The 27926-nt window shown below is 41.9% G+C and overlaps 1 protein-coding gene across 1 annotated transcript; it reads right to left on the bottom strand.

Moving 5' to 3' along the window:
- Positions 1-27816, bottom strand: tmtc1.S (transmembrane and tetratricopeptide repeat containing 1 S homeolog). Its single transcript, XM_018254880.2, has 19 exons — positions 26917-27816; positions 25363-25540; positions 24426-24499; positions 23821-23997; positions 22750-22831; positions 21065-21168; positions 18000-18189; positions 15281-15402; positions 7989-8156; positions 7799-7912; positions 7397-7540; positions 6796-6904; positions 6116-6218; positions 5119-5254; positions 4232-4376; positions 3766-3903; positions 2949-3071; positions 2631-2708; positions 1-2268 (listed from the first exon to the last, which is right to left on the bottom strand). Exons 1-19 carry the CDS (start codon positions 27702-27704, stop codon positions 1999-2001), a joined length of 3243 nt encoding a protein of 1080 aa, XP_018110369.1. The 5' UTR covers positions 27705-27816; the 3' UTR covers positions 1-1998.
- Between the last annotated feature and the right edge of the window lie 110 nt (positions 27817-27926).

The raw sequence follows: 27926 nt of genomic DNA on the forward strand, positions 1-27926 counted from the left end.
CCAAAACATAGTTTACCTTTAATTTTTGCAACAGAATAACATCTACCAAATGATTATCAATGCACATTCCATAAGGGAAAACGTTTATTTTACCAGCGCTTTTCCTTCCAGGCTATTTATCCACCCGCTTTGCTAAAGGACAGAAGGTAACAGGCGGGATCAGCCAAAATCTCTCTCCCAATATAAATGAACAAATATAAACATTTCCAAATTCCCAGTGCCACCTCCCTCCCCTACAATGAATCACAGGGCTATGGAATTTATGCATGAGAAGCAAACAGGCCAATATGCTGTTGAGCTATAGGGTTACAGGGGAAAGCTTTGCTGGGCTGCCAATTGCACATGCCTGTTTAAACATCATTATCAAGAGCAGATGTCTCTGTGTATACATTACCCAACACAGGCAAACATCTGACATGGAAAGTGACCATCACGCTCAGTTGTAAGCTAACTCCATGTGTGTGTTTGTGTAGGGACCCTACCTTTATGCAATCAGGAACTTATTGTTTGCATATTTCCAATGAGACGGACCATCGTCCCACACAATGAGTAAACCCTTAGAGCAGGAAGATTGGAATCCCCCTTCTCCAGACCACCCATAGGAAGAAAATGTCACAAAACATGCAGGTGGTCATTTTTACAGGTGGATCTTCTGGGTAACAGGACCTTCTTTAGTTGTGGTGAGGCCTGGAGCAAAACAAGTCTTGTGGGCCTCTTAGGTGAAGGCAATTTAGCTGTGACAGCCATAATCATTTGGTCCTAGGAATGGTATGGTTGGGCAACATACCCACCAGAAGCCACCTTACTTTTTTTGGCAAATGGCAGTTGGAGCCCATGACAAAGTTTTATCATAGGCTCCACATGGATCTGGTGTTGGGTGGAGGAAGGAGGTAGAAGCAACATCTTTTTCCATCTGGAGAAGTAACCACTGTCAACCTCAAGAGAACTCCATACAGCTAATGTGCCAGCCACCTGATATGTGGCAGTCTATAAAATTGTACATTTTTTCGTAAGAGCTGAAATAACCCAACTAGTAGCTCTTCCCTAAAAAACACCCATGATAAATCCTTAATAACTGCATATCTTTAACCTGTTTCTTTTATTATAAAACTCTCCCAATATTTACATCATTATATAATAATATATATTTATTTTAAAATTGTGCATTTTGCCCATCATTGGTTTGATATGTGCCCAAAAAGATATGAACAAATGAATCCAGGCTTTTGGTTGCAAGATATGCCCAGATCCTTGATGACATTCAAACCCTACATGTGACTAAACTGCGCTTGATACCTGACTGCAAAGATTTTTGGTTCTCAATCTCAGACACTATCACAGATAGGAATGAGATGTGTCTAGAATCACAAGGGAACAATATTATTTATGCTGCACGGTTCTTTCATCTTGGTTCTTTGATGGAACAAGACATTGAGATGGGAACCACTAAACATTAAGAAGCTCACTGCACAGGCAGCAAACATAGTTTTGATTCTATAAAATATGTTTGATCAACATTTTTGGTTATATTTTTTGGATTGTGATCTTCTATACATACCCCCTCAGTCCTAGAGTCTCTGTTTGGTGCAGTCCACTCAACAAGACTTTCAGGTTGGTCATCCCTCATTTCCTCAGTCCTAAAGTCTCTGTTTGGTGCAGTCCACTCAACAAGACTTTCAGGCTGGTCAACCGTCAGTGTTTATCCTTCCAGCTCCAAATACATATTTCTAAAGGTCGGTCCAGCTCCTCCATTGTTCTACAGAGATCCACCAAGTTCCCTCTCAATTCTCCAGTTGTACACCAAGTTTCTGACACATTTCTGCAGAGGTCCACCAGGGTCCTCCAACATTTTTTCCACTGGCCATTCCTGCACCACCAAACTTTCTAGAGATGCACACCACATTGCTGTCATGTTTCTTTAGAGGTCCACTATGTTCATGAGGCCATTCCAGCACATTACTGGATACTGGAAGTATGTCATCCAGGCTTCCCAGCTTTTCACAGTTTCTCAAATGATCTTCCTTCTGCCATTTGTGATTTCTCAACTGATTTTTTTGCCCTGACTTTAGTCTTCTTGGCTCCAATGTCATCTTCTTTCTCTGACTTAAGAGACTCTTTCTGCTTATCCTTTGGGTGAACAGTTGACTTTGCTACTTGTAATCTGTTTTCTATCCTCTGTAGCTTGGCAAGATTTTCTTTCAGTAACTCGCTGTTGGGGTCCAGAACAGCTGCCTTCTGATAAAAGGCACGGGCAGATGTGTAGTCACCCTACAAAAAACAATAGGATTAAAAGGGAATACTGCAAGGCTGCTTGTTCGAAGCCTTTATTATGTTACACCTTTTGCTACAAATACAGTTTACAAGCACCTACTATTAATAGGCAATTAAACTAAATTGTATGGTTGGATAATTCTAAGTAGCAGAAAAGATCTATTTTATGATATCTGTCTCTGCCCAGGCTATGAAAACACCTTAGATGTTCCTGTTAGTTCTATGTTTTTTCATTGCCAGTGCAGGTCTTTCTCATAATGGCATAAGACCAACAACACATTAAGCCTTTCACACCGCACATGAGAGAAGCTGATATGAGGTTGACCACCTTGCATCCTGGCACAAATAACCTGTTTTACCTGCATGTGTCTGATTCCTCCCATATTCATCCAGGCCTGACCTTGGTTAGGATTTAGTTCGGCCACTTGCTTATAACTCTGAAAAGAAATACATGAGATTTCAGATCTCACCTTGATTACTTTGACTGCATAATGCAAAGTGCTCAACTCTCAAATGTTGAGGTCCACATGTTGTACTGACCAGTTCAAGCATGGTCCAGTTGAAACTGGGGTTCACCAATAGCTAAAAAGTCTTCTAGATGTACATTTCTTGTTAAACTGATGGAACTATAAGTCCTGTTTATCTACCTACTGGTTATACAGGATATCACCTGGTACCTGGAAGGCTTCCTCCAGTTGGTCGAGTTCCCTCAGTTGGTTGCCCCTTGTAAAATGTAGTTCAGATAACAGTTTTGCATCGTTTGATTTCATCTGCAGAGCAACATCAATCAATTCTAGGGCCTGAGGAATAACAAAGGGGATTATTCAGGTGGTCTATGTTTTCAGAGAAGGGAGAAACACAAGGAGGGTCATCAGTCAAAGGACCGCTTAGTTAAACTACGTAAAATAAGTCACAAGGTGCTGAAGAGAGTCACATGACCAGAGAAGAAATTATGATTGATATAGGACATTCAATAAGGATGGGGTTTTGAAGTAAGTTTGGAGGAGTCATCCAGTAATTGTATGGCTCGTCTGAGTCACACAAACATGGTCTGAGAGGCACCATAGTGTAGAAGGTAAGAGGAGTCATCCAAAAATGTTATGGTTGGGACCATGGAGTGAAGGGCAGGATGATCCACAGAAACAAGCTATGTGAAAGGTCGCTGAGCCAGAGGCAGAAGGAGTCACACATGAGGTCATAGAGTGAATGGTGGTAGATTACATATAGTCCTAAAATAGTATAGCCCATAGAGTGCAAGGTAGTGAGAATCGAACTAAATTGGCATGCAGCAACATTTGCACCAGATGAAGTAACCCATAGCAACCAGTAGGTATGTTGATGGAGACCAATGACATGGGGTTGGGTCGCAATGGCAGCATTATTTCTTCTTTTATTTAATATGATATGGTGGAACTGTAGGCATTGCATGGGGTAAACTGTGATCAACCAGAATGTAAGCAGAGTGCAGTTGACAGAAGAGCAGGAGATGCCCACCTTCACATAGTTTTCTCTCTTACTGTAAATGGCTGACAAAAGTCGGAAACATTCAATACAGTCTGGAACCTCAGCTGCAATCCCTTGGGCCAGAGCTTCAGCCTCATGACTTTGACCCAAAACAACCATCACCTGAGCCTGTATTAAAGGGGGAATACAAGAGGCAAATGCATTCTTAGAAAAAACAATGGAAATTTATCTCAGGCTCATACATATTCCATGCACAGTGCTTTTAAGTATGATAACACCTACAGTCATACCCAGTCTTGACTGGTATTAATCAAAATCCTGCCACATACAGACATAGGTGGGGTTTAGCCCACAAGCAGAGATGAGAACTAGATATCAGGTTGTTTTTACATATTTATTAATAGATGAAATGTAACATAAAAGTATCTATATAGTCTCACATCAGTACCACACTGCTAAATCTTATACCATACCTATAGGCATGCTGTATGCTCACCAGTGATAGCCGTATCTGCATATTCCTAGGGTGAAGACTCGCAGCCTCCTGATAGAGGCGACTAGCCTCCTTGTACTGCCCTGTGTTATAAAGTAGAGCTCCAAGGGGTGAGATAACATCAGCCTCACAAGAGATCTGAAGAGCCCTGAAAATAATAAGAATATAAAAATTCAACAGGGATAAAAGATTATTAAAAGGGATAATGTACCCCCTACTGTAAACATAAGCCACTGAGGGGATCTCTAACCATATAAAGGCTGCAGACTGAATTATACAGGGAATTCTGAGTATCACTCATGTATTTAAGAGATAATGTACCCCCTACTGTAAATGATAAGGATATTAGAAGTCACTGAGAGGTTGTTCGGTGACCATATAAAGGCACAAGGCTGCAGGCTGAGTTATACAGGGAACTCTGAGTATCACTCATGTATTATAAGGGATAATGTACCCCCTACTGTAAATGAAAAGAATATCAGAAGTCACTGAGGGGTTGTTCTGTGACCATATAAAGGCACAAGGCTGCAGGATGAGTTATACAGGGAACTCTGAGTATCACTCATGTATTATAAGGGATAATGTACCCCCTACTGTAAATGATAAGGATATTAGAAGTCACTGAGGGGTTCTGTGACCATATAAAGGCACAAGGCTGCAGGCTGAGTTATACAGGGAACTCTGAGTATCACTCATGTATTATAAGGGATAATGTATCCCCTACTGTAAATGATAAGGATATTAGAAGTCACCCAGGGGTTCTGTGACCATATAAAGGCACAAGGCTGCAGGCTGAGTTATACAGGGAACTCTGAGCTTCAATCATGTATTATCAGGGGTAAGTTTACCTGCCTTCTGGAGGAACACCCCCAACCCCAATGTTCTCTTACTTTCTGTACCACATCTCAGCCTCCTTGTTCTCTCCAAGTGAACGGTAGAGACGTCCTAAGTTAAGCATGGCCACATGGTGGTCAGGACGAAGCTGCAGGGCGTGGAAGTAATGAGACACAGCTTTCTGTGGCTTTTCTACAAGAAACATAACATTGCAAGTGATATGGTCAATAATGGTTTAATGAAAGCTTATATCATCAATGAGAGAGGGGCTCAAGAGAAAGGTACGTTAGGGTGAGAATTGGGAGATTGGCCATTTGGGCGAGATTTGGGGTGAATATGTTTTTGCTGCTCTATATATTCTTGGAACTATGGCTGAATGACCAATACACAAATGTTTTCCTATACCTATACCATGTCATGAGCTAAGGAGACCCTGACCTAGGCTGGACCTTTAAGGAGCTTGAACTCAAAAACTTTGACAGCTACCAGAATAGATGGCCACCTGCACTATATCAGAAGCTTCTTTGCCTTCCTCTGGATCAACCAGAGGTTTGGTAGATTTCACTAGGACAAAAAAGGTTGAAGGTTTGCAGTCATACTGAAGTTCAAAGAAGCTGGGTGGATGCTTCACAGATATATTGAATTACTGTTATGAAAATGACCTAACAGGAACAAAGAGTGTTACATTGACAACACACACTGAGATTTAGCACTTCATTTCAACCCTTCTGGAAAAAAAAATAGAAGTCCCTCCTGGGCCACAAATGGAACAGTGAAATTCTTAAGTAGAAAATGTAATTACATTTACATGGCAACGGGGGATATTCTGGGAATGAGGAAATGCTACAGAAGTGTTATTATTGCTACAGAACCTTACCGTATTACTGGCAGATACTGATGGGGAAGGCTTTTTTAACCTGAGCCTATTTGCAACCCCATCTGGCTGAACTACTCACAGTTACTCACATTACTTTTGCATTTGTTGGGTGCCACTACCATTGGCCACCTGTAAATTGGCCATACATATGGAAGGCGTGATATTACAGAACTTACCCGTATCCACCAAGAATACCCCATAGTTGTTCTGCAAATCCGAGTTCTCTGGACAGCTTTTGATTCCAGCCTGATACACGTCTTCAGCTTCCTCAAACCGCTTCTAGTGAGTAGAAAGGAGAAAAAGAAGCTGAGAAACTGTCTGAACCTAGTCAGACTGTCCTGCAAGAGTACCATCACCTGTTTGCTAGCTTCAGGACCATTTGGTCCTCAACCAAGGACTTGTGACATCAGCTCAATTCTATTTCCACCATCAGATAATATAAATCTTATGGTATTCAATGCAACCTACATCCAAGGGTTGTGAAAATCATCTAAATCATCTAAATGTCATCTACTCTGGTGCAACTAAGTCCTAAGCAGTCTGACACCAAGAATAATGCAGTACAATGCAAGACGGAATGATGAATCTAGTTTTAAGTAAATGGCTGCAAGGAAACTTAGCAGAAGACTTTAAGGAATAGGGAACTTTGTCCTTCTACCTTTTCTTATAGCAACTCAGCAGTTTACTATGGGATGCTCAGTATGTAAAGATAGATAAGGAGTTGGAGAGCCTACTTCAAACATACAACTGTTTAGGCATACTGTATGGGGGGATCTTGCATTATAGAGAACATTCCATCCATTGGGAAAGTGTTATTGAGACATGAATTCTTGAGTTACGTTGCATCGTTACTTACCTGATCAGCCAGCAGAGACCCAAGGCTGGAATAAGCATCTCCAAAGTGTGGGCCATAAAGCAAGGACTCCCTAAGTAGCAGTTCCGCTTCATCATTCTGACCTTGAGTCCTACAATGAGACAGGAGTGTAGGAGAAGTTGGCTTCTCTGTGGAAGGATTTTTATGGTTGTAGTAAGGCTTGGGAGCAATGTATTTTCTATCGAAAATTAGGAGTACTGGAATCTCTGATATGCAGATCAGAATGAGACACAATGATATGGGAAAGTGCTTGCGTATTTTTCCTTAAAATTAGCTAATATACAGTACGTAATCTACAGACTTTATTCCTATAAAACTGGGTCATTTATATCTGCTGTAATCAGATCCATCTCCAGGGTGTAGAGTCATTTTTGCTCATTTATAGGTCAGGGGTTGACACAGTCAGCATAGGACCCTTTGCAGAAACAGTGCAATGGCTCACTGGTGAATGACACATCTGGCTTAGGTGAGTACATCATTTTAGGGGTCATTTATACAAAAGAGCAATATTAGAGGAATGACAGTGAAAATAAGTAGTGTAGACTGTGACAAAAGAGTATCCATGTGTGCATTCCAAACCCACCTCAGAAGGTTGCCCAAGTTGAAGAGGGCCCTGCTGTGCTGTGGGCTGATCATTAGGGCCTTACGGTAGCATTCCTCAGCCTCAGTCATATTAGCAGTCAAGGTGCCGAGGTTGTTGAGAGCACTGGGGTGTTTTGGGTACAGTCTATTAGTAACAAAACAGAAAGGTAGCTTGAAAAGGAAGGGAGAATATACACTAAAAGAGCATATATCAAGCAAAGTGTTGAAAGGACATGGGTGAGAGGGTATAACAGAAAGGACAGCCTTAAAAATAATGAACCTCCCAACCTCAACACTAGGCAATGTGTAGCACTAGATCTGACTTATCCTACTGTTCACTTACACATGTAGTAAACCTAACCCATAGTATTTGAAGAAACATCTCAACTAGGGTTGTCCATACCTCAGTACAGTCTTGTAGTGTGTAATGGCTTCATCTTTGCGGCTTTGGTCCTTTAAGAAGTTGGCATAGTTATAATGCACTTTGGCATTGTGTGGCAGGGTCTGGACACCAGATCTGTTATGGATAAAATGTTACAGGACAAGAAGAAAGAGGAGAAGCTACATTGGATAGGTGAGCTTTGCGTGCCTACCTGAAGAGGGCTTCTCGTGATCTCCAGCATTCACTTTGGGATACAGATTTACAGGAGAAGAGGAGAAGAAGAACCAAGAAGCAGAGTGTCAGTGTAAGAGACCGGCGTTGACCCACATGAGACTGTAGAACCTTCAGGCCATGTACACACAAGATGCAGAATCCCATGCTAAAAAAAGCAAGGCAGCAAAACTATAAACAACATAAATACAGTGAAATGATAGATACAGTGAGAAGATAGCTTTGCAGACTGGTTCAGTCCAGGGCCACTTTCTCTAAAGTTGTCATCTTTCCATGGAAACCTTATTTACATCACTCTTTGCAATTGCTTGGAGATCTTCTGAAAGCCAACTGTTTTAGGACCACATGTGGACAGAATTTATTTGCCTAATGTCAACACGGAATTAAGAAAATAAAAGAAGCATCCCCAGTTACTGTTTCCAAAACGTGTGATGTTATGTATTAAAGAGCATGCCAGATTCTATTGGAGAGAGCTTCCCTCCCTGCCTGAAATAGACTGTTCCATTTCCTATGATGAGTCTTCTGGAAGAGTAACCACATCTTCTCTCAATTCATTTCCATAGCTGGAAGCCATGAGCTCCCCAACCAAAGATTCCTGCCGCCCTGGATCATCAATCTCGTGCTGTCTCCACCTCGTGTTTTTCAGGAGATCATTTTATTAGCAGCCATTCCATGTGCAGCATCTGGCTTATAAAACCGTCTGTGCATTTGGCCGGAAAAGCATTCCAAACCATTGCATTTGGAATAAGGAGAATTAATGCAAAAAATTGTATTCTATTATTTATCTATTAATAATGCTCGTATTGTATATATATATATATATATATATATATATATATATATATATATATATATATATATATATATATATATATATATATATATATATATATATCTATATATATATATATATCTCAATCACTTTGGCTGCGTGCAGAGGCACCATCACATCCCTAGGGTGGACACATTGGCAAGGGAGATGGTTGGTTTCTCATGGACATTACCTGATCTCTGTTGTACGATTGAGTCCACCAAGTTTTTTGTTTTGGCGTCACAGACCCACTATTTTATTGAAGCTCAAGCCATGCTATAAATTCAAAACACCCAACGCACAAAGTGAAAAATATGAAAAAAGTGCATAAGGTGCCCAAAAACAGCCCTCCTTAAAAAACAAAGAGTCTGCATCCCTGACCCCCCAGCCAAAAGGCCCGGATGAGCAAGGGTCTTCAGATCTCCCTTTGCCGCAAAGCTTAGGAAGATATAAACATATCTTTGTATATTTTGTATGAATATTGAGGGGAGGGTAGGGGCTCCTGTGCCTCATTCTGCTAGAGGTGACTGACCAGTTATGTGTTCGGGGGTCATTAATACCACTGAACTCAAATGATTTGAAGGTACTACAATATTGCTTTACTCCATAGGTCACAATGCAAAAGCATTTCTAAGACTGTGTCCCCTTTCTTAATATTGGAATTCCAACCACTTCCCAACAGCCCACTGATACTATACCAGGCATTTAGTATATGGATGCGCTTGAGATAGGGGAATGGCTATGATGGCTTAGTTGTTGGGTATCTCTCTATACAGGTTATACCACAACCGTTAGCTGTAAGTCCTACTAATGGGATGAGTATTCCATTGCTTCTCACCCCCACAATTACATGCTCCATTGTTTGCTAGGCCCTATGAATTCTTGCATAAGTACGAGGGTCGAACTGGGGGGAGGTCAGGACCCACCGGGGCTTCCACATCAGGGCCCCCTCTTTCATTCTCCCAACCCTTTCTTCTTTATGTGATTGGGGGGGGAGGGAAGGTCAGGAGCACTGACTCTGTGTAGCGGGTCTGGGCTGGTGAGGCCCACCGGGTTTTTTCCGGTGTCCCGCTAGCCCAGTCTGACCCTGATATGGACCACAGGAACACTGTGGGGGGGGTAATAAGAAATGTTGGGGCAAGGTATCTGGAGATGAAAAGAAGAAACACAGAAGTTATAAGCAGAGTTGGGAATCAAACAGAAGCTATGGGAAATCAATATCTCAATGTAATTTGTGAACAGGCCCAGTTATTTATATATTATGACTGTTTAACCTTTGGCCCCAGTACCAGAAGGTTGAAGGGAGTTTTAGGGCCACAGACCGGCACATTAAACATGAGAGTGAGGGGCTCAGGGCAATGGCTGATCATCACTTTTTACTCTCTGATTATCCTGCTGAACATTCCTGAGATCTGGCAGCAGAAACATGGCCACCGCCCCTGCAACTAAAGGAAACAAATCCCTTGCTGATTTATATCCAAAACACGCTCATTCATCATCTTTTTAAAGGAAGTTGAGCTTGGCTGCACTCACAAACCAAATTTCCCTTTATAACGGTGAGCCGGGACAAATTAGCCTGTCACCCCGCACAGAGATTAAAAGATTTAAATAATCAATGAAAAGGCATGATTTTGGCTTAATTAGCTAAAAATAACATGATGGTTCCTCCACTAATGTCTTTAGTTCCGTGGGCTTGAAATTTTCTGCTTCTCCACCCAGAGACTCAACTGGGGGGCGGGGCGGGCGGGGGGGGGGGGCTGATCAAGAATGTGGGGGTCTCTGACTCTCAGCATGCAGAGACACTCCCCCCCCCAAGGATAAGATATCAGCAATTCAATGCAGGGCAGTATACAAGGCACATGTTGAACTACGAAACCTAGTATCTTTCGTAGATATCTTTCGTAAAAAATAATTCCAAATCCTGTTTTATCATGTTAGTCGAGCAAAATGAACTTTAATTACACTGTAAAAATGATCTGAATCTTGTTTCTTTCAGTCTAGGAATTCATAATTATAGCAAGCAGGCAGGAGCCATTTTGTGGACACTGTTATTAAAGGGATCCTGTCATCGGAAAACAAGTTTATTTTCAAAGCATCAGTTAATAGTGCTACTCCAGCAGAATTCTGCACTGAAATCCATTTCTCAAAAGAGCAAACAGATTTTTTTATATTCAATTTTGAAATTTGACATGGGGCAAGACATATTGTCAATTTCCCAGCTGCCCGTGGTCATGTGACTTGTGCCTGCACTTTAGGAGAGAAATGCTTTCTGGCAGGCTGCTGTTTTTCCTTCTCAATGTAACTGAATGTGTCTCAGTGGGACATGGGTTTTTACTATTGAGTGTTGTTCTTAGATCTACCAGGCAGCTGTTATCTTGTGTTAGGGAGCTGCTATCTGGTTACCTTCCAATTGTTCTTTTGTTTGGCTGCTGGGGGAGAAAAGGGGGGGGGTGATATCACTCCAACTTGCAGTACAGCAGTAAAGAGTGATTTAAGTTTATCAGAGCACAAGTCACATGACTTGGGGCAGCTGGGAAATTGACAATATGTCTAGCCCCATGTCAGATTTCAAAATTGAATATAAAAAAATCTGTTTGCTCTTTTGAGAAATGGATTTCAGTGCAGAATTCTGCTGGAGTAGCCCTATTAACTGATTCATTTTGCAAGCCCTCCATCATCTCAGAATTTTGTTTGTGCACCAGAATTGCACAATTAAATGGTTAAGAGAACAGGTGGAATGTGGGGAGTGCAATTGCACCTAGTAAGTGCTGAATGGAAAGTGAAAGTAATTGCCCAAGGCATAGAGGAGGGGCAGGCAATATTTGATTGACAGCTGAAATGTTTAAATGATTTTACAACAGCTATGAATACTTTAATAAAAAAATAATTTGGGTTTCATGTTTAATTTGAAAAGGACATTTATTATACAGCTTTTTATGTCTGGGTGACAGGTCCACTTTAACCCGACTGAACTTCCTCTGCTTCTCTAGAATGTCTAATATAATCATAACATGTGAGTGTGGAATTTATAATGGGTTTGATGTGGCGCTGGCCATGGACAGCGCTTAAAACTTTGCACTTCTGGGCATTTTTGCAACATTCCCTCCCCCCCTTAGTTTTTACACTGCTAATAATGAATTCAAAACAGCGCCACCTGCTGTTTACATCGCCCAGTAGGACATATTTATTAGAAAATGTTGTTAGTGGGAAAAGGAACGTCTTATGATGTTGCTCCGCTTAGAACTGACCAAAGAAACCTTCGATAATGTTTCTCTGCTCGATAACTTTATTTTCTGAACAGAAGGTCACCACAAGACTTTGCTTTTCTCGTGAACTTCATTTTTTAGTCCTGTCAGTCGAAATGAACAGCAGGTGGCACCGGTGTTTCAAATGCATTATTTTGTTTGTGTAAAAACTGCTGATATTTTGAACACTGTTGGTGAAATGCAATAAAGTTACACTGCAAAAAAACAGACCCCATCTCACATAACGGAGAACTAAACCCTAAAAATTTATGTGGCTAAGAATGCCATATATAATTATTGCACGAGGCTAAAGTTTCAGCTTTTCAATAGCAGCAATGATCCAGGACTTCAAACTTGTCACAGGGGGTCACCATCTTGGAAAGTGTCTGTGACACTCACATGCTCAGTGGGCTCTGATTGGCTGTTGAGAAGCTAAGCTTAGGGCTCGTCACTAATTATCCAGCAGAAAATGAGCTTCCCCTGTAATATAAGCTGATGCTACAGGCAGTGGCGGAACTACCAGGGGTGCGAAGGGTGCAACGGCGCCAGGGCCCGCCGAGCCCCTGCACCCCCAATGGGGCCCCGCTGAGCCCTGCTGCATTCCCGATAGGGCCCCGCCGAGCCCTGCTGCATGCCCGATTGGGCCCCGCCCCCCATGACCAGATACTGTCAGCACTTTTTGAGCTGCTGTCTGGTTTTTGCGCGCATTGTCCGCTCCCACAGTTATGGGCCCCCGCTGTACTTAGTGGGCCCCATGCTGCTGCGCTGCTGCTACACTACTCCACCTGATGTCAATGACTGGCCGGCGTCCGACTCCTTCACGTGGGGGAATCAGAGATCAGCGTCATGGAGGAAGAATGCTGTGGATTACTGGTGCGGTGGGTGAATCGGGGCTGTGGCTGCCTGTTATAAATCCGATCCGCTGGTCAAGTTTGGCCACTGGGCCTGATATTGCTGCCTTCTTATTTTCTCCTCTGACAGTTCTCTCCATGGAAGATTTGATCTGCCTGACTCCTACAACAGTGCTGGTGAGCAAACATTTGGGGGGGGGGGTTCATGGAATATGTGGGCCTTAAAGCGGTGGTTAACATTTAGTATATTATAGCATGGCTAATTCATACCAACTTTTCAATTGGCCTTCATTATTTATTTTTTATATAGACTTTGAATTATTTGCCTTCTTCTGACTGTTTCCACCTTTCAAATGGGGGTCACTGACCCCATCTAAAAAACAAATGCTCTGTAAGGCTACAAATGTATTGTTATTGCTACTTTTTATTACTCTTCTTTCTATTCAGGCCTCTCCTATTCATAGTCCAGTCTCTTATTCAAATCAATGGTAGCATGGTTGCTAGGGTAATTTGGACCTTAGCAACCAGACTTCTGACATTACAAATTGCAGAGCTGCTGAATAAAAAGCTAAAGTCAAAAATCACAAATATTAAAAAATTTAAACCAACTGCAAATTGTCTCAGAATATCCCTCTCTAAATCATACTTTAATTTAAAGGTGAACGACCCCCGCATAACCCACATGTATTGTGTAACCCTGGGTGTCCTCCAACAACTTCTTTCATTTCATTTTACATTTAACCCCTATGGTCTCTTAACTTCCCCACTAAGTTTGCTGCCCTACTTTTTTTTAAATCTTAATGCCCATCTCTATCTCTCTACCCCTAGTTAAGCTATGAATTATTTTACTGTGATGGGGGTGGTGGAGTGCTTACAATGAATGAATTAAAAATTGATTAAAAAAATTAAATGCTCGCTGAATTGTTTTTTTATTTATGTTTTTTATTTTTAATGAAGTGTAACATGAATTTTTAACCTATTAATGTATTACAAGTTGATTAAATGGAATGCAATTCTTAAAGCTGATTAAGTAACAGTGTGTGTATAAAATGTGTGCAAATAAATTTCTCTCTCTCCAACAATCTACAAGCTAAGGTCCCTATCACATTCACATCCACATCAATCCCTGCGTATTTAGCTTACACTCAAGGGCCCTATCACATACCCATCAGTCCCTACCCCTATCTAAGATTCCTAACACATTAACATCAGTTTCTGCATCATTGTATTAAAGGACAAGAAATGTTAAACTAAAGTAGTAGCTAGAAATGTTGTACATGAGGTTTTGGGCTTCTGTACCAGCCCAAGGCAACCACAGCCCTTTAGCAGTAAAGATCTGTGTCTCCAAAGATGCCCCTGTAGCTCCCCATCTTCTTTTCTGCTGATTCACTGCACATGCTCTGTGCTGCTGTCACTTACTGAGCTTAGGGACCCACTCACAATATACAGTACACATAGAATAGAAATGTCACAATATAAGGCTGATTAGTAATTAATACAGATAATTACTACATGGCAGCACAGAAACCAGTGCAATTAGCATCAGAATTTAATAATCAGCAAACCTGTAGCATCAGCTTATATTACAGGGGAAGCTCATTTTCTGCTGGATAATTAGTGACGAGCCCTAAGCTTAGCTTCTCAACAGCTGCTCAGAACCCACTGAGCATGTGAGTGTCACAGACACTTTCCAAGATGGTGACCCCCTGTGACAAGTTTGAAGTCCTGGATCATTGCTGCTATTGACAAGCTGAAACTTTAGGCTGGTGCAATAATTTCTCTATGTAAAACATGGCAGTTTTAGCCATATCCATTTTTAGGGTTTAGTTCTCCTTTAAATGTCAGATGGGCCCAGTTGTAAATTTCTGTACCAGGGCCCTAAAGGGTCTAGTTACGCCACTGGCTACAGGTTTGCTGATTATTAAATTCTGATGCTAATTGCACTGGTTTCTGTGCTGCCATGTAGTAATTATCTGTATTAATTACTAATCAGCCTTTTATTGTGACATTTCTATTCTATGTGTACTGTATATTGCGAGTGGGTCCCTAAGCTCAGTAAGTGACAGCAGCACAGAGCATGTGCAGTGAATCAGCAGAAAAGAAGATGGGGAGCTACTGGGGCATCTTTGGAGACACAGATCTTTACTGCTAAAGGGCTGTGGTTGCCTTGGGCTGGTACAGAAGCACAAAACTTAATGTACAACATTTCTAGGCTACTTCTTTAGTTAAGCTTTAGTTCTCCTTTAAGCCTGGGCAACACCCATCCCCAATATTCTAATACTTCCCATGTATTTGGACAATCAGTGCTATAATAAAACTGGATACAGTGAGGCAGAAGCTCAGTACCCGGGTAGGGGATACTTACCTGGGCATGTAGAGAACTCTTTCAGCAACCACAAAGCCCACCCTGAAGAACAGGTTAGAAGCAGGTATGAATGGGAAGATCAGGAACAGCAGTCCCACCAGGACCTCTCTGCGTGGCGCCCTCTGCAGGAAAAGACTGCATCTTACTGGTGAGTGAACTGGGGTTTCAATATTCAAGTTAAGGTGTTGGTACAGGGGCTTTACATGGAACTAACCAATGAGCATCACATTAGCTGATAAGATGAGCTCTTATTAATGTTGAGACGTCAACATCATGGAAAATAATCCTGGAGACTTTTAATATTATAGGAGCACCTAACATATAACTCATTTACTAAGGGCTATAGCACCCACAACTCACAGCTATGGTGTTGTCTCCCGATGGATCTCTAAGTAACTCCCGTTCAAGTTATCCCAGATTTCTAGTTATTTCAGGTTTTAATTTGATAATTATTAACAACAGGTCCAGATCTTTTGGCAGGCCACAAAGGCCTGGGCCTAAGGCAGCAAACATTGGGAGGGCCGGATTGGGTCAGGTGCAAGCAGGGGGGGTCGCCTCAGGTACGAGTGGGGGGTAGCAACTTTAAATCCGGCCCTGATTAACAATAAAATTGAGCCTCATGGAGCAATAGTATTTGGCTGCTGGGGTCAGTGACCCCCATTTAAAAGCTGGAAAGAGGCAAAAGGGGAAGTGAAAGACCAATCAAAGTGTTATTGGTCTTAAGAATAGGCTGTTCTATAGCATACTAATAGCTGAGCTTTCACAAATCCAAAGAAACATTGCGCTGCCTTTAGAGTGACATTCCCTTTACTGGCAGGATAGGAAGGGTTTTGCTAACCAAACTGACCTGATTCTTATCTCAGGCATGCCATTTAAACAATACTAAATATAAAAGTGCTGGGTTTCCATGTATATAAATCCACCTTCCTGTACCCACTATTAATATCAGATTTATATATAGAGAGAGAGAGAGCGGGAGAGGATGGGTGGGACCTTTTCATAAGAATCAGCTCAGAGAGGATCTTACATATAAAGAATAGGTCTATATTAATATATAGGGATGGCCAGGGGTTCTTGTCTGCAACTGAATTACACATGCTGTACAGATACTCCCATTTCTCTTGCAGTCACAACCCTTTTCTACTTGGGAATGTGTTTCTGGGGCAGCCAAGCAAACGACGCAGAGTTGAATATAATCTAATGATCTACAACTACATTGAAAGGGCCCCTCGGCCCCAGAGAGAACATAGGCTCTTGAATTCAGTTCCCAGCGTTTATTATTTCACTATAAACAATGCCCCTAAGTATATAACTCTGTTATTAAAATGTCAGAAGCCATGAGCAAGCAGTAATGAAACAGCTGCCAGGAATTCTTTTATTATTAACTTAAAACTAGAGAAAGGGAATTCAGCCCCAAGCACTCCCCAGTCTGTCAGGTTACTGCACAGTCTCAAAAGTGGCATTTTCTGCAAAGGGCAAAAACAACATATTGTTTCTATTAATAGGGCTGCAGTATCACCCCTTGTGTACAGCAGCAATATGAGCTTAATGGGGCAATTTCTTCAAAACACACTCTTTGTATTTGTTCCTGGTGTGAGAAAAGCTTTGGCTGTTTGGGGCTTGGGTGTCACTCTTTCTTACTCTGTCCCGGGTGAAAGGGAATAAGAACAGAAAGTGGACCTTGTGGTCAAATCACTTCATTTCTATTTTGTAAGCAACTCTGTCCAACACAAACTGTAACTGTGCAATACTTTAGGAAAATTATAATAGAGAGTCGGGTTATCTCCGAGGAGCCACAGAAGTGACAACCAGAAATCAACGGTTCACTAGTTCTAGTACAATCTGTGCCATTTAGAGAAAACATAGTGAGGAAGAGTGGAGAGGAGTTAAGGTAGGGAGAAAGAAGTAAACGGTAAAGAATGAGATGAAGGGAAGGAAAGAATGGGAGAGAGCAAACAAGTTCAGTAAAGGAAGATGGGTGAAAAGGATAGTGGTAAGAAAAGACAGAAGACAAGAGGTAGGATAGTGGAGCAGAGTGGAGTGTAAAGGAAAAAAGAGGGGGAGGGGAAAGGTGGAATGGGGCAGTGGAAGTAAGAGAAGATGATAAGAGAAGAGGTAGTGGAAAGAGACGAGAGAACAGAAAGGTATGGTAGGGAAAGAAGAGAGAGAAGCAATGAGAGAGAAGAGGTAGGTTGGTGAGAGGAGGAGAGGAAGAGGTAGGATAGTGGTAAGTGAGTAGATGAGAAGGGGCAGGGTAGTTGGGGTGAGAAGAGAGAGAATAGGTAGCTGTAAGCGAGAGTAGTTAGTGTAGTGCACAGGAGAAGAGAGAAGAAGAACATTTTGAAAGTGAGGAGAGAAGATGTTGGGTAGTGGAAATAGGTAAAAAACCAGTAGTAAGAAAATGAATGAAAGAAGGAAGGGGAGAGAGAAGTTTGAGTATTGGAGAATAAGTAAGAGAAGAGTAAGAGAATAGATTGGGTATAGTAGAAGAGAGGAAAGAGGGAAAGGGAAGGGGTAGGGTACTGGAAGTAAGAAGAGTAAAAAAAAGAAGATGTAGGCTAGTGGATAAGAAAGAAAAGCAGGAGTAAGAGAATGAAGGCAAGAAGAAAAGAGAAATGGTGAAAAGGGTTGATTAAAGGAGAGAGGAAGGAACAGAGGGTAGAGAGGAGAAGTAGAAGGACTGGACAACAAACAGAAGAGGAAGGTAGGAGATTTATACCTTCAAAGATGCCAAGCAGTGTAAGGCCAGCGACCCTAGGATGACCACCAAGAGCAAAGTCAATACGTTTCTTACATCCCATATAGAGTGAATTAGTGGGATACTTCCGACCTGCCAATCATAGCACAGGGTGATGGGGGCCAGGAGAAGCCAAGAGTTGAAAGCCAAGAGGTACGAGTAGGTCAGGAACCTAAAAAAGTAATACATAAACACATTGGGTTCCATGGGTGATACAAGTGATTGGCAGGTGAATGTTACATGTACAGTACATGTGTAATTCAGCAGAGAGAGCCCTGACTTCAGCTCTTGTGTTAGTGAGACAATCAATCACTGTTCTTTAGTGACACCTCTAAGCAATATGGCAGCTCCAATTCATATGAATAAATACAAATATACAAACACACTGTGTGTGTATATATATATATATATATATATATATATATATACTGAATATATATGTGTGTATATATATATATATATATATATATATATATATATATACACATACACCTGAGGAACAATGAAGCGGAACAACAGCTCAGATATAATTTCCTTTAACCTTCTAATAATAAACAATCAATGCAAATTTGTCTTCGGTTCCTTTTCCTTGAATTGCATGAAAAGTCACGCAGCATTTTTTAACAAATGGAACATTTTCCATTAAAATATTATAATGCCTGTTTCTATAATGCCTGTTTCTATCCATATCTCACTAGGCATGACAAACAAGTTGGGGGAATAGCTTTGTTGCTGGGAAACTCAAGGTTGGCTCATTAACTTTTCCATTTGTAGAATTAATTGTTTCCTTCCTTGTAAACATTTCTCAAGAACAAGCCCCGAGGTGAATGACTGGAATCAGCAGTTGTTATCTTTCTGTCCCCACTTAGCTCTCCAACCGCCCTGTCTTAACCCAGTCTCTGCACCCTGCTACCTGCCAACCTGTCCCACCTTCTATCCTCTCCTATGTCTCCTACCTGCTCCTCCATCTCAGGCTCTGTCTTCTTCTTGCCACCTGCTCCACCTTAGATAATATCCTACCTTCTGTCATGTAGTCTAGCCTCTCCTGCCTCACTTACCTGCCATCCTCTCCCATCTCTATCCTCTCCTATGTCTCTTACCTACTCTTACATCTCATGCTCTGTCTTCTCCTTCCTTCCACCTGTCCCACCTTCTAGGGCCTCCTACCTTCCATCATGTCATCTTGCCTCTCCTGCCTCACTTACATGCTATCCTGTCCCACCTTCTATCCTCTCCTATGTCTTCTAGATGTTTCTCTGTCTCACGCTCTGTCTTCTTCTTGCCACCTGTCCCATCTTAGATAGTATCCTACCTTCTGTCATCTATTCTAGCCTCTTCTGCCTCACTTACCTGCCATCCTCTCCCATCTCTATCCTCTTCTATGTCTCTTACCTACTCCTCCATCTCACATTCTGTCTTCTCCTTACTGCCACCTTTTCCACCTTGTAGGGTCTCCTACCTAACATCATGTCTTCTAGTATCTCTTGCCTCACCTACTTGCAATCCTGTCCCACCTCTGGAATCAGTTGTTTTGTTGTTTTTGTGCCAGAAAAAACAAAACAGTAAATTGTGCTTCCATGTGATGTGATTTTTAAAATGTTTTCCTAAAATGCACACACAGTAACCACTCCCTGCTACTTATTGTATTTAGAAAGACTGCTGAGATGGAAAGATTCATCGGATCTGTATTTTCTACTGAAAAATCCATAGTATTATACCCATATAATGCCAGATGCACAGGTTTTGTTAAATGTCAGTCAAATGTATTTAAATCATTTGACTTCATGGGGGGAGATTTTGGTTTCTTATAGAGTAAAGCAAGGTCTGTCCTCATAGGTATGCATTAGTGCCTGCTGATTGGCCAAAGCTTACCTGTAGAGGTTAAGGTGCGAAAACTAGGAAGTTATAAATAGAGGCGCGGGTCTGGAGTTAGCTCAGGCGGGTGCAAGCTGGGCAGAGGATTCGTTGCCACCCACCCAACCTGTTTATACCACCCACCCACCCTGTTTATACCACCCACCCTCCCTGTTTATACCACCCACCCTGTTTATTTCAGATTGAGAAATATACTATATAAATCTAAAAAGAAAAAATTACTGTCCCAGCGGAGGAATATGGAGAATTGTTTTATTGGGACTCTTGGCCAGTATATATGGCAGAGCCAGCGTATAATTTTTGGCAGCCTATGTTTGTTTCATGTGCAAGGCTGGCTAGGTGAAATTAAGGTAATATTAATTTCTGGGAATTTTTGAGCATTTTCTATTAATAAACACTGCATCATATACTGTGTTTTTTTCTTGAGTCTTTATTTTACAGTTATGTTATGTGTAAATATATAAAATGATAGCATGGTTCTGGATATTCATGCTACATACCCCCCATGTCACTATGGATTTCCCTAGTAATTACCCTTGATATAAACCTGGCCCTGGTTTTCTGTGCATGTTTTGTCACCAGGCGGCAGTATAAAAATGGCAAACGACTATGACTGTTTCCCCTACAGGTCCAGATACAGATTTAACCATTTCATCTTGCTCTGTTTCCAATGGGTGCTCACTGCCATCAGCTATAACAGGTTTATTAACACAGGTTTCTATAGAGCCTGACTTAAAAATACATATTGGAAACAAGTGAAAAACTGAAATTATTTGATTTGTATATAGCAATGTTAACCCTCCTCCTTCTATGTCCACCCAGGAATATATATCGGTCAGTCTCTGCCCAGGAGTATAGACCAACCAGTCTCTGCCCAAGAGAATAGACTAACCAGTCTCTGCCCAGGAGTATAGACTAGTCAGTCTCTGCATATGCTGAATATGCTATGAGCTTACAAACAGATATGCAAATTTGCCCAACTGCAGTAACCCACAGCAAGTAAATATTATTAACCTGTGTGGGGCTAAATTGGCAGCCCCCCTACTGCATATTCATTTGCCTCCATCACTAGCAGGGCTGTGGAAGAAGCCTGACATCTCTCTATCGCTGTGTAACCCTATTGCTAATAAGAAACAAACTGGCACCTGGCCAGGGACTTTTCCACTCTGTACCTGGTGAGGGGGTAAGGTGAGAAGGAAGCCGGATTGTCTTGTTCCGAGAACAATGGCATGGAGCCTCCCATGATTCGCAGGCGGAAATATAAAACCAGGGCGACCTGCCGGGGAGACAAATGTTTATTTATTCAGTTTCCCTTCCCAGGGCAGTGTGAGAGGCTATCAGGTTCCATTATTATTGTTCCCTATAGATATGAGTGAGTGACCCCTGGTACATTGTTACTTACTTTTATTTCCTATAAGGAGAATAAATAAGGTGCATCCAGCCAATAATAATCTGATTGGTTGTTCAGTGTATGGAGAAGAGGGATCGCTATAGCCCAGTGAGTCTATCTATCTATCTATCTATCTATCTATCTATCTATCTGTCTGTCTGTCTGTCTGTCTGTCTGTCTGTCTGTCTATTTATCTATCTATATATCTACTGTATCTACTGTATCTGTCTGTCTATCTATCTATCTATCTATCTGTCTGTCTGTCTGTCTGTCTGTCTGTCTGTCTGTCTATCTATCTATCTATCTATCTATCTATCTATCTATCTATCTATCTATCTATCTATTTATCTATCTATCTATCTATCTATCTATCTATTTACTGTATCTATCTATCTATCTGTCTGTCTGTCTGTCTGTCTGTCTGTCTATCTATCTATCTATCTATACAGTATATCTACTGTATCTATCTATCTATCTATCTATCTGTCTGTCTGTCTGTCTGTCTGTCTGTCTGTCTGTCTGTCTGTCTATCTATATATCTACTGTATCTATCTATCTATCTATCTATCTATCTATCTATCTATCTATCTATCTGTCTGTCTGTCTGTCTGTCTGTCTGTCTGTCTGTCTGTCTGTCTGTCTGTCTGTCTGTCTGTCTGTTTGTCTGTCTGTCTGTCTGTCTATCATCTATCTATCTATATATCTATCTATTTGTCTATCTGTCTGTGTCTGTCTGTCTGTCTATCTATCTATATATCTACTGTATCTATCTATCTATCTATCTATCTATCTATCTATCATCTATCTATCTATCTATCTATCTATCTATCTATCTATCTATCTATCACTATCATTTTTATCTCAAGCTTGCTCTCTCCTCTATATGTATCTGTTTGTTTTTCTGTCCACCATCTTTCTATAGAAAAGATAATATTCAGCCGGGATCTCAAAGTTATTGGCAAATTGAATTTCTATTAAAAGCAGTATTTGCTCATCCCTTTCTGTTTTCTGGTTCTGACTCTTGAAACAGTGTTGCAGGAGTCAGCTCTGCTTCAGGACTCTTAATGAGCTGGCTTTTATTATATCGTTTCAGGAGTCGGAGCCAGCAGTGCAAAAAATATAAGCAGCCAGATGGGACACTGCTTTCAACAGCAGATACATTGCCACATAACTATAGAAGCATTGAGAAGGAGGAATGAACGTATCTTGGGAACTTGCTTAGAATTATATTTTCTTTCAGGAGTCAGAAAAACAGTTGTTGGGTGAAGGAGCCTGTAAGTGTACTACACATTGTGCCAGATGAGTTACCCTCAGTGCTGGGTATTGGTGGGGTGTGTCTTGTACCAACAACCTTCCAAACCCCAGTGCTGTACTGTAATGAGACAGACAGAGGCCAGGCAGTACATAGATTAGAGACTGCACTGAACTGGGCTCTGAACTGACAGCCATATTCTGCATTCCACTTACATAGAAGGAAACCAGAGCTGCTCTCTTCAGGAAGGGACCGGCCACATACCAGAGGCTTGCGGGGTGGTCTGGTGAAGGGCATCTGAGTGTCAAAGAAAGGGAGAGTTTGTTGTGAGTCCAGACATAGAACAGAACTTGGGATAACTTACCACCAACATAATTATGCCACATCTCTGTACAATAGAAGGGTGCCTACATAGTATGGTTTAGCAATGGACTAGATCTTCTTAAAAAGCAGGAATGCCTTACATCAATAGTTTTTATGGGTTTCAAACTGCAATGAAGTATGGCAGCTCCCACAGCTGGAAGGGGTCTCAGCTAGTTTAATACTTGGGTGTTAGTGCCTGCTGCCCAGCATACACCTAAAATTCTAGTCTGAAGGTCACTTAAAGGAATGTGGCTAAAAATGCCATATTTTATATACTGAACTTATTGCACGAGGCTAAAGTTTCAGCTTGTCAATAGCAGCAATGATCCAGGACTTCAAACTTGTCACAGGGGGTCACCATCTTGGAAAGTGTCTGTGACACTCACATGCTCAGTGGGCTCTGATTGGCTGTTGAGAAGCTAAGCTTAGGGATCGTCACTAATTATCCAGCAGAAAATGAGATTCCCTGGCTGTAATATAAGCTGATGCTACAGGTTTGCTGATTATTCAATTCTGATGCTAATTGCACTGGTTTCTGTGCTGCCATGTAGTAATTATGTGTATTAATTACTAATCAGCCTTATATTGTGACATTTCTATTCTATGTGTACTGTATATTGTGAGTGGGTCCCTAAGCTCAGTAAGTGATAGCAGCACAGAGCATGTGCAGTGAATCAGCAGAAAAGAAGATGGGGAGCTACTGGGGCATCTTTGGAGACACAGATCTCTACTGCTAAATGGCTGTGGTTGCCTTGGGCTGGTACAGAAGCCCAAACCATAATGTAAAACATTTCAGCTACTTCTTTAGTTCAGCTTTAGTTCTCCGAGATTTGTGGCAGCAAAGACTGGCATTCCAATGGGGGCTGTAGTTGAAAAAGTCCAGCAGTGTGGCAACTCCTACCCATGTGTATAGATAGACAAACCTTTTGCATCTGGTTGGGCACAGATACAGGAAGTCGTAGGCCAGACACACCCCAAAAACCGTGGTCCCCGTCTCTTTCACCAAAACAGCACAGGTGCCGAGAATCAGGCTCAGCAGCAAGAACAGAGGAGACGACGTTGGGGGAAATCGGTGGAGAGACGGCCCAACATCCACACTCCTGCAAGAGACACACACGCTGCAGGATTCTAATATATTCCTTCCCACAATGCTCTGCTGCCCATGGTAACATACACTGCTGCTTCTAGAAAGCTGCACTGCACTTATTTTATGGCATGGCTGTGGCTGTAGCTTATAGATCAATACAAAACTAATACCTTTGTCCAGTGCTTCCCACAATGGTGAGCTGCCCCCCAAGCAACAGCTTAACTCACTTGAACAGTTCCAAAGACAAGCAGACTGTTTTAAACCGCTCTTTCTGACAGCAGCCTGGATTCTGCTACATTGTTTGAAGAGTGAGAACCAGCAGTGCCACGAAACAGCAAAACAGATACTGTTCTATAGCAATTACAAATAAATAATAAAAACAAACAGAGGGTTGCCCAACACAAAGAGAAGATTTTTTTGCCTTGGGATGAGGTCACTTACCTAATGTAGGAGAGGAAAGTTAAAAGGAAGAGCAAACAGGAGAGAACATCAGCTCTGCCCACAATCCCAGCTACCTAGAGGGGGAGGAAAATATATATATATATATATATATATATTGATATGTTAGGAGGCTACAGCTCATTATGCACTATACAGGGATTCTGGTTGCTAGGCAACTGCATGAGGCACGTGAATATTCCCCCAATTTCTCCCATGCGGCGTATGATAGTGAAGACTACAGATTCCTGCCTGGAGCTGATATCTGCTCTGTGCCTTGGACTAGTGATGGGCGAATAAATTTGCCAGGTATGGATTAGTGGCGAAATTCCAGGTTTCGCAGCTGGGGAATGTTTTCATGAAACTGTGCGGAAAATTCACAGGCAAAAAATTCAGTGCGTCGGAAAAAAATTGTTGTGCGTCAAAATTATTCAGATGCCCATTGACTTTAATGCATTTGAACAAAATAGTCGCGCATATAACATTGACGCCCATTGACATCAGTGCGTTTCGTGAATTTTTCACCATTTCGCCGAATTTTTCAGCAAAGCGAATGCCGCACTAAAGTAATTTCGAAGCTACAACATCCTACCAGAGGGTTCAGGGAGTTGCAGTCTCATAGCCCACAATTCAGGTCTACTTACTGTCCTTGGAATATTTACAGCTTATCTATTGTTTCTATAAAGATTATGCTCTAAGTAACGATAATGGTACACACTCCAATGTGCCAGCTGGTTCCACCTAAAATGCCAACTAGCAGAGAGCATGCTGGGATATGTAGTGCAACTAGGGTTGCCACCTAGCCGGTATTTTAGCGGCCTGGCCGGTAAAAATGATGGTTGATCCCAATGTTATTAATAGGGAAAAAAGATAAATATATAGGAAGGCCGGTATTTTTTCCTAAGTGCAACATGCAAATAGAACATATGGTGATCCTTACAGCTTCCGTGTGGACGGGATGAGCCGAGAAGAGCAACGAGGCGGCCAACGCCAGTCTTTTATCTTCAAACACAGCTGTGCTGCAGGTGTACATGAGCAGCGAGCTGACAGCAGCGTGTAAGACGATATTGACGGCGTGAAAGTAAAATGCGTCCAGGCCTCCGAAAAAGGCGTTGATTCTGGAGAGGAGAAACAACACAAAAATGATTAGATCATTGATTCTAAACGGAGGGTCCCCAGATTCTGCACAACCTCTACTCTCATAATCCTTCAACATAGGGTCCAGGCATGCTGGGAGTTGTAGTTCTGCAATATGTGGTTAATAAACAGGTCACTGGATAAATGCACAAACAAACAAATACAAAAAAATACTCTGTCTGCCATTAAAAGTTGGGTCCCCCCCACCAGCAGCGCAAATAGCTCTTGCACAGACCACATAAACAAGAACCCACAAACCAATATCCATAATCCCTGCAGCTGCTCGAGAGGTGCTGTCACTTTAAGTCAACAGGCAACGCTCCACCATATGGACATTCCATATCAGAATCTAATTTTAAAGGCATTCTGTCATGATTTTTATGATGTTTTTTTATTTCTAAATGACACTGTCTACACTGCAAATAATTTACTCTATCATATAAAATGTCATTCATAATCCAAGAAGTGTATTTTTTTAGTTGTAATATTGGTGTGTCGGTGCATCTCAGGTCATTTTGCCTGGTCATGTGCTTTCAGACCGAGCCAGCACTTTAGGATGGAACTGCTTTCTGGCAGGCTGTTGTTTCTCCTACTCAATGTAACTGAATGTGTCTCAGTGGGACCTGGATTTTATTATTGAGTGCTGTTCTTATATCTACCAGGCAGCTGTTATATTGTGTTGGGGAGCTGTTATCTGGTTACCTTCCCATTGTTCTGTTGTTAGGTTGCCGAGGGGGAAACGGAGGGGGGGTGATATCACTTCAACTTGCAGTACAGCAGTAAAAATGTTTATCAGAGCACAAGTCACATGACCAGGGGCAGATGGGAAACTGACAATACGTCTAGCCCCCATGTCAGATTTCAAAATTAATTATAAAATAATCTGTTTGCTCTTTTGGGAAATGGATTTCAGTGCAGAATTCTGATGGAGCAGCACTAATAACTGATGCGTTTTGGAAAAAAACATTTTTTCCCATGACAGTATCCCTTTAAAGAAACTATTCGCACCTTTGATATGAACACTAGTGTTTCTGCCACTAGCTGGAGTATGCGGTAAAAACAAACTTTCAGCTGAAGTCCTTGGAAAACAGCATTGCTGCAAAGACTACCGCTATCACTCAGGTCAGCATTCACATCACACCCTAAGGCCTTAAAGCTGACTGACCCCATAAGTCAGAATTAGACCTACAGGAGTCTATGGCAGGAGAATACAGATAAGAGAAACCCGTCTGCTGTAACAAGCCCCTACCCTATATGCAACTGACATTGCTTAAATTCAAAATATCCCTTTAATTATATGAATTACTGCAGGTAAATATTTTAACCCCCACAAATACCCCAAAGTCATGCCAAATACCTGAAGCTGAGCACACACAGGGGACGGTAGGACTTGTGGCTTGTGTTGTCGTTCATGGCTTTGCCCCAAAAGTCATTCCTGAAGATGGTATTCAGCGGTGTCTCCCCAAGGCTATCCGGATTGTTGAGAATCGCCCAAACGTCGTCATGGACAAATTCTCCCAAAACTGACCTCGAGAAACAAAGGGTGGCCAGGACAGCGGGCAGAACTAGTGCCCAGTATCCAAGGTTTGTTCTGTTGGCCAGAGAAACTTGATGGTTGATTCCAAGTCTTCTGGGAGTGGCTCTATGGCTGGAATTGTGAGGCCGAACTCTGGATGGGCCATTTACTAGGTTCTCAGGTGTATTACCAATAAGTACATGAGCTGGTACTTTATATGTGCCCTTATCGCTCAGGACTTCTTGGACTGTGCCATTGGTTGTGCCCTTTTCTCTGATAAGTCCCTGGACCAGGCCATTAGAAGGACCCATCTCTCTGAGGATTCTCTGGGTTGCCCCATTATATATAACTGTCTCTCTGACAAGTCTCTGGGCTGCACCATTAGGTGTACCAGCCTCTCTGAGGATTCTCTGGGCAGAGCCATTGGGTGTCCCTTTGGAAAAGCCTCTGGCACCATTCTGATCAATTATGGTTTCTGTGTCCTTTGCTAATGAGCAGATACCTATGTCATTTGGTAGAGGCCTAAGTTCGCTATGCCCTGCACCATTAGATTTGCTGCTGGATACTTCTGTAACTATCATCTGCCCTGGGCCATCAGATGTGCTTTTTGGCAGTTCCTGTTTAAACATCTTGGGTCAGTATAGAAACCCCTGTCACTGGCTGTGAGATGGCTTCTTCTTGCTCCATTACCTGCATCTCTAGGAACTTCAGCTTTTGGAACCTGTTTAGAGATTCTCTGCCCTACACCATTATCTCTGCCCCCTTTGTCTCTGAAAGTGCCCTGTCCCCCACTGTTCATGCTCCCTACAGCCAGATCATATTTTCTGGGGGATGAGCGGGGAATCCCTTTA

Source organism: Xenopus laevis, chromosome 3S (assembly GCF_017654675.1).
Source record: "Xenopus laevis strain J_2021 chromosome 3S, Xenopus_laevis_v10.1, whole genome shotgun sequence".
Classification (NCBI taxonomy): domain Eukaryota; kingdom Metazoa; phylum Chordata; class Amphibia; order Anura; family Pipidae; genus Xenopus; species Xenopus laevis.

Coding starts and splice junctions, on each gene's coding strand:
- tmtc1.S (XM_018254880.2), bottom strand. CDS start 27,704: ATGTTTAAACAGGAACTGCCAAAAAGCACATCTGATGGCCCAGGGCAG. Junction 8,157..15,280: donor AGAGTTCTCTACATGCCCAG/GTAAGTATCCCC, acceptor TGCTTTTTTTAG/CATGGGATTCTGCATCTTGT. Junction 3,904..4,231: donor TGCAGATACGGCTATCACTG/GTGAGCATACAG, acceptor CCTTTAATACAG/GCTCAGGTGATGGTTGTTTT.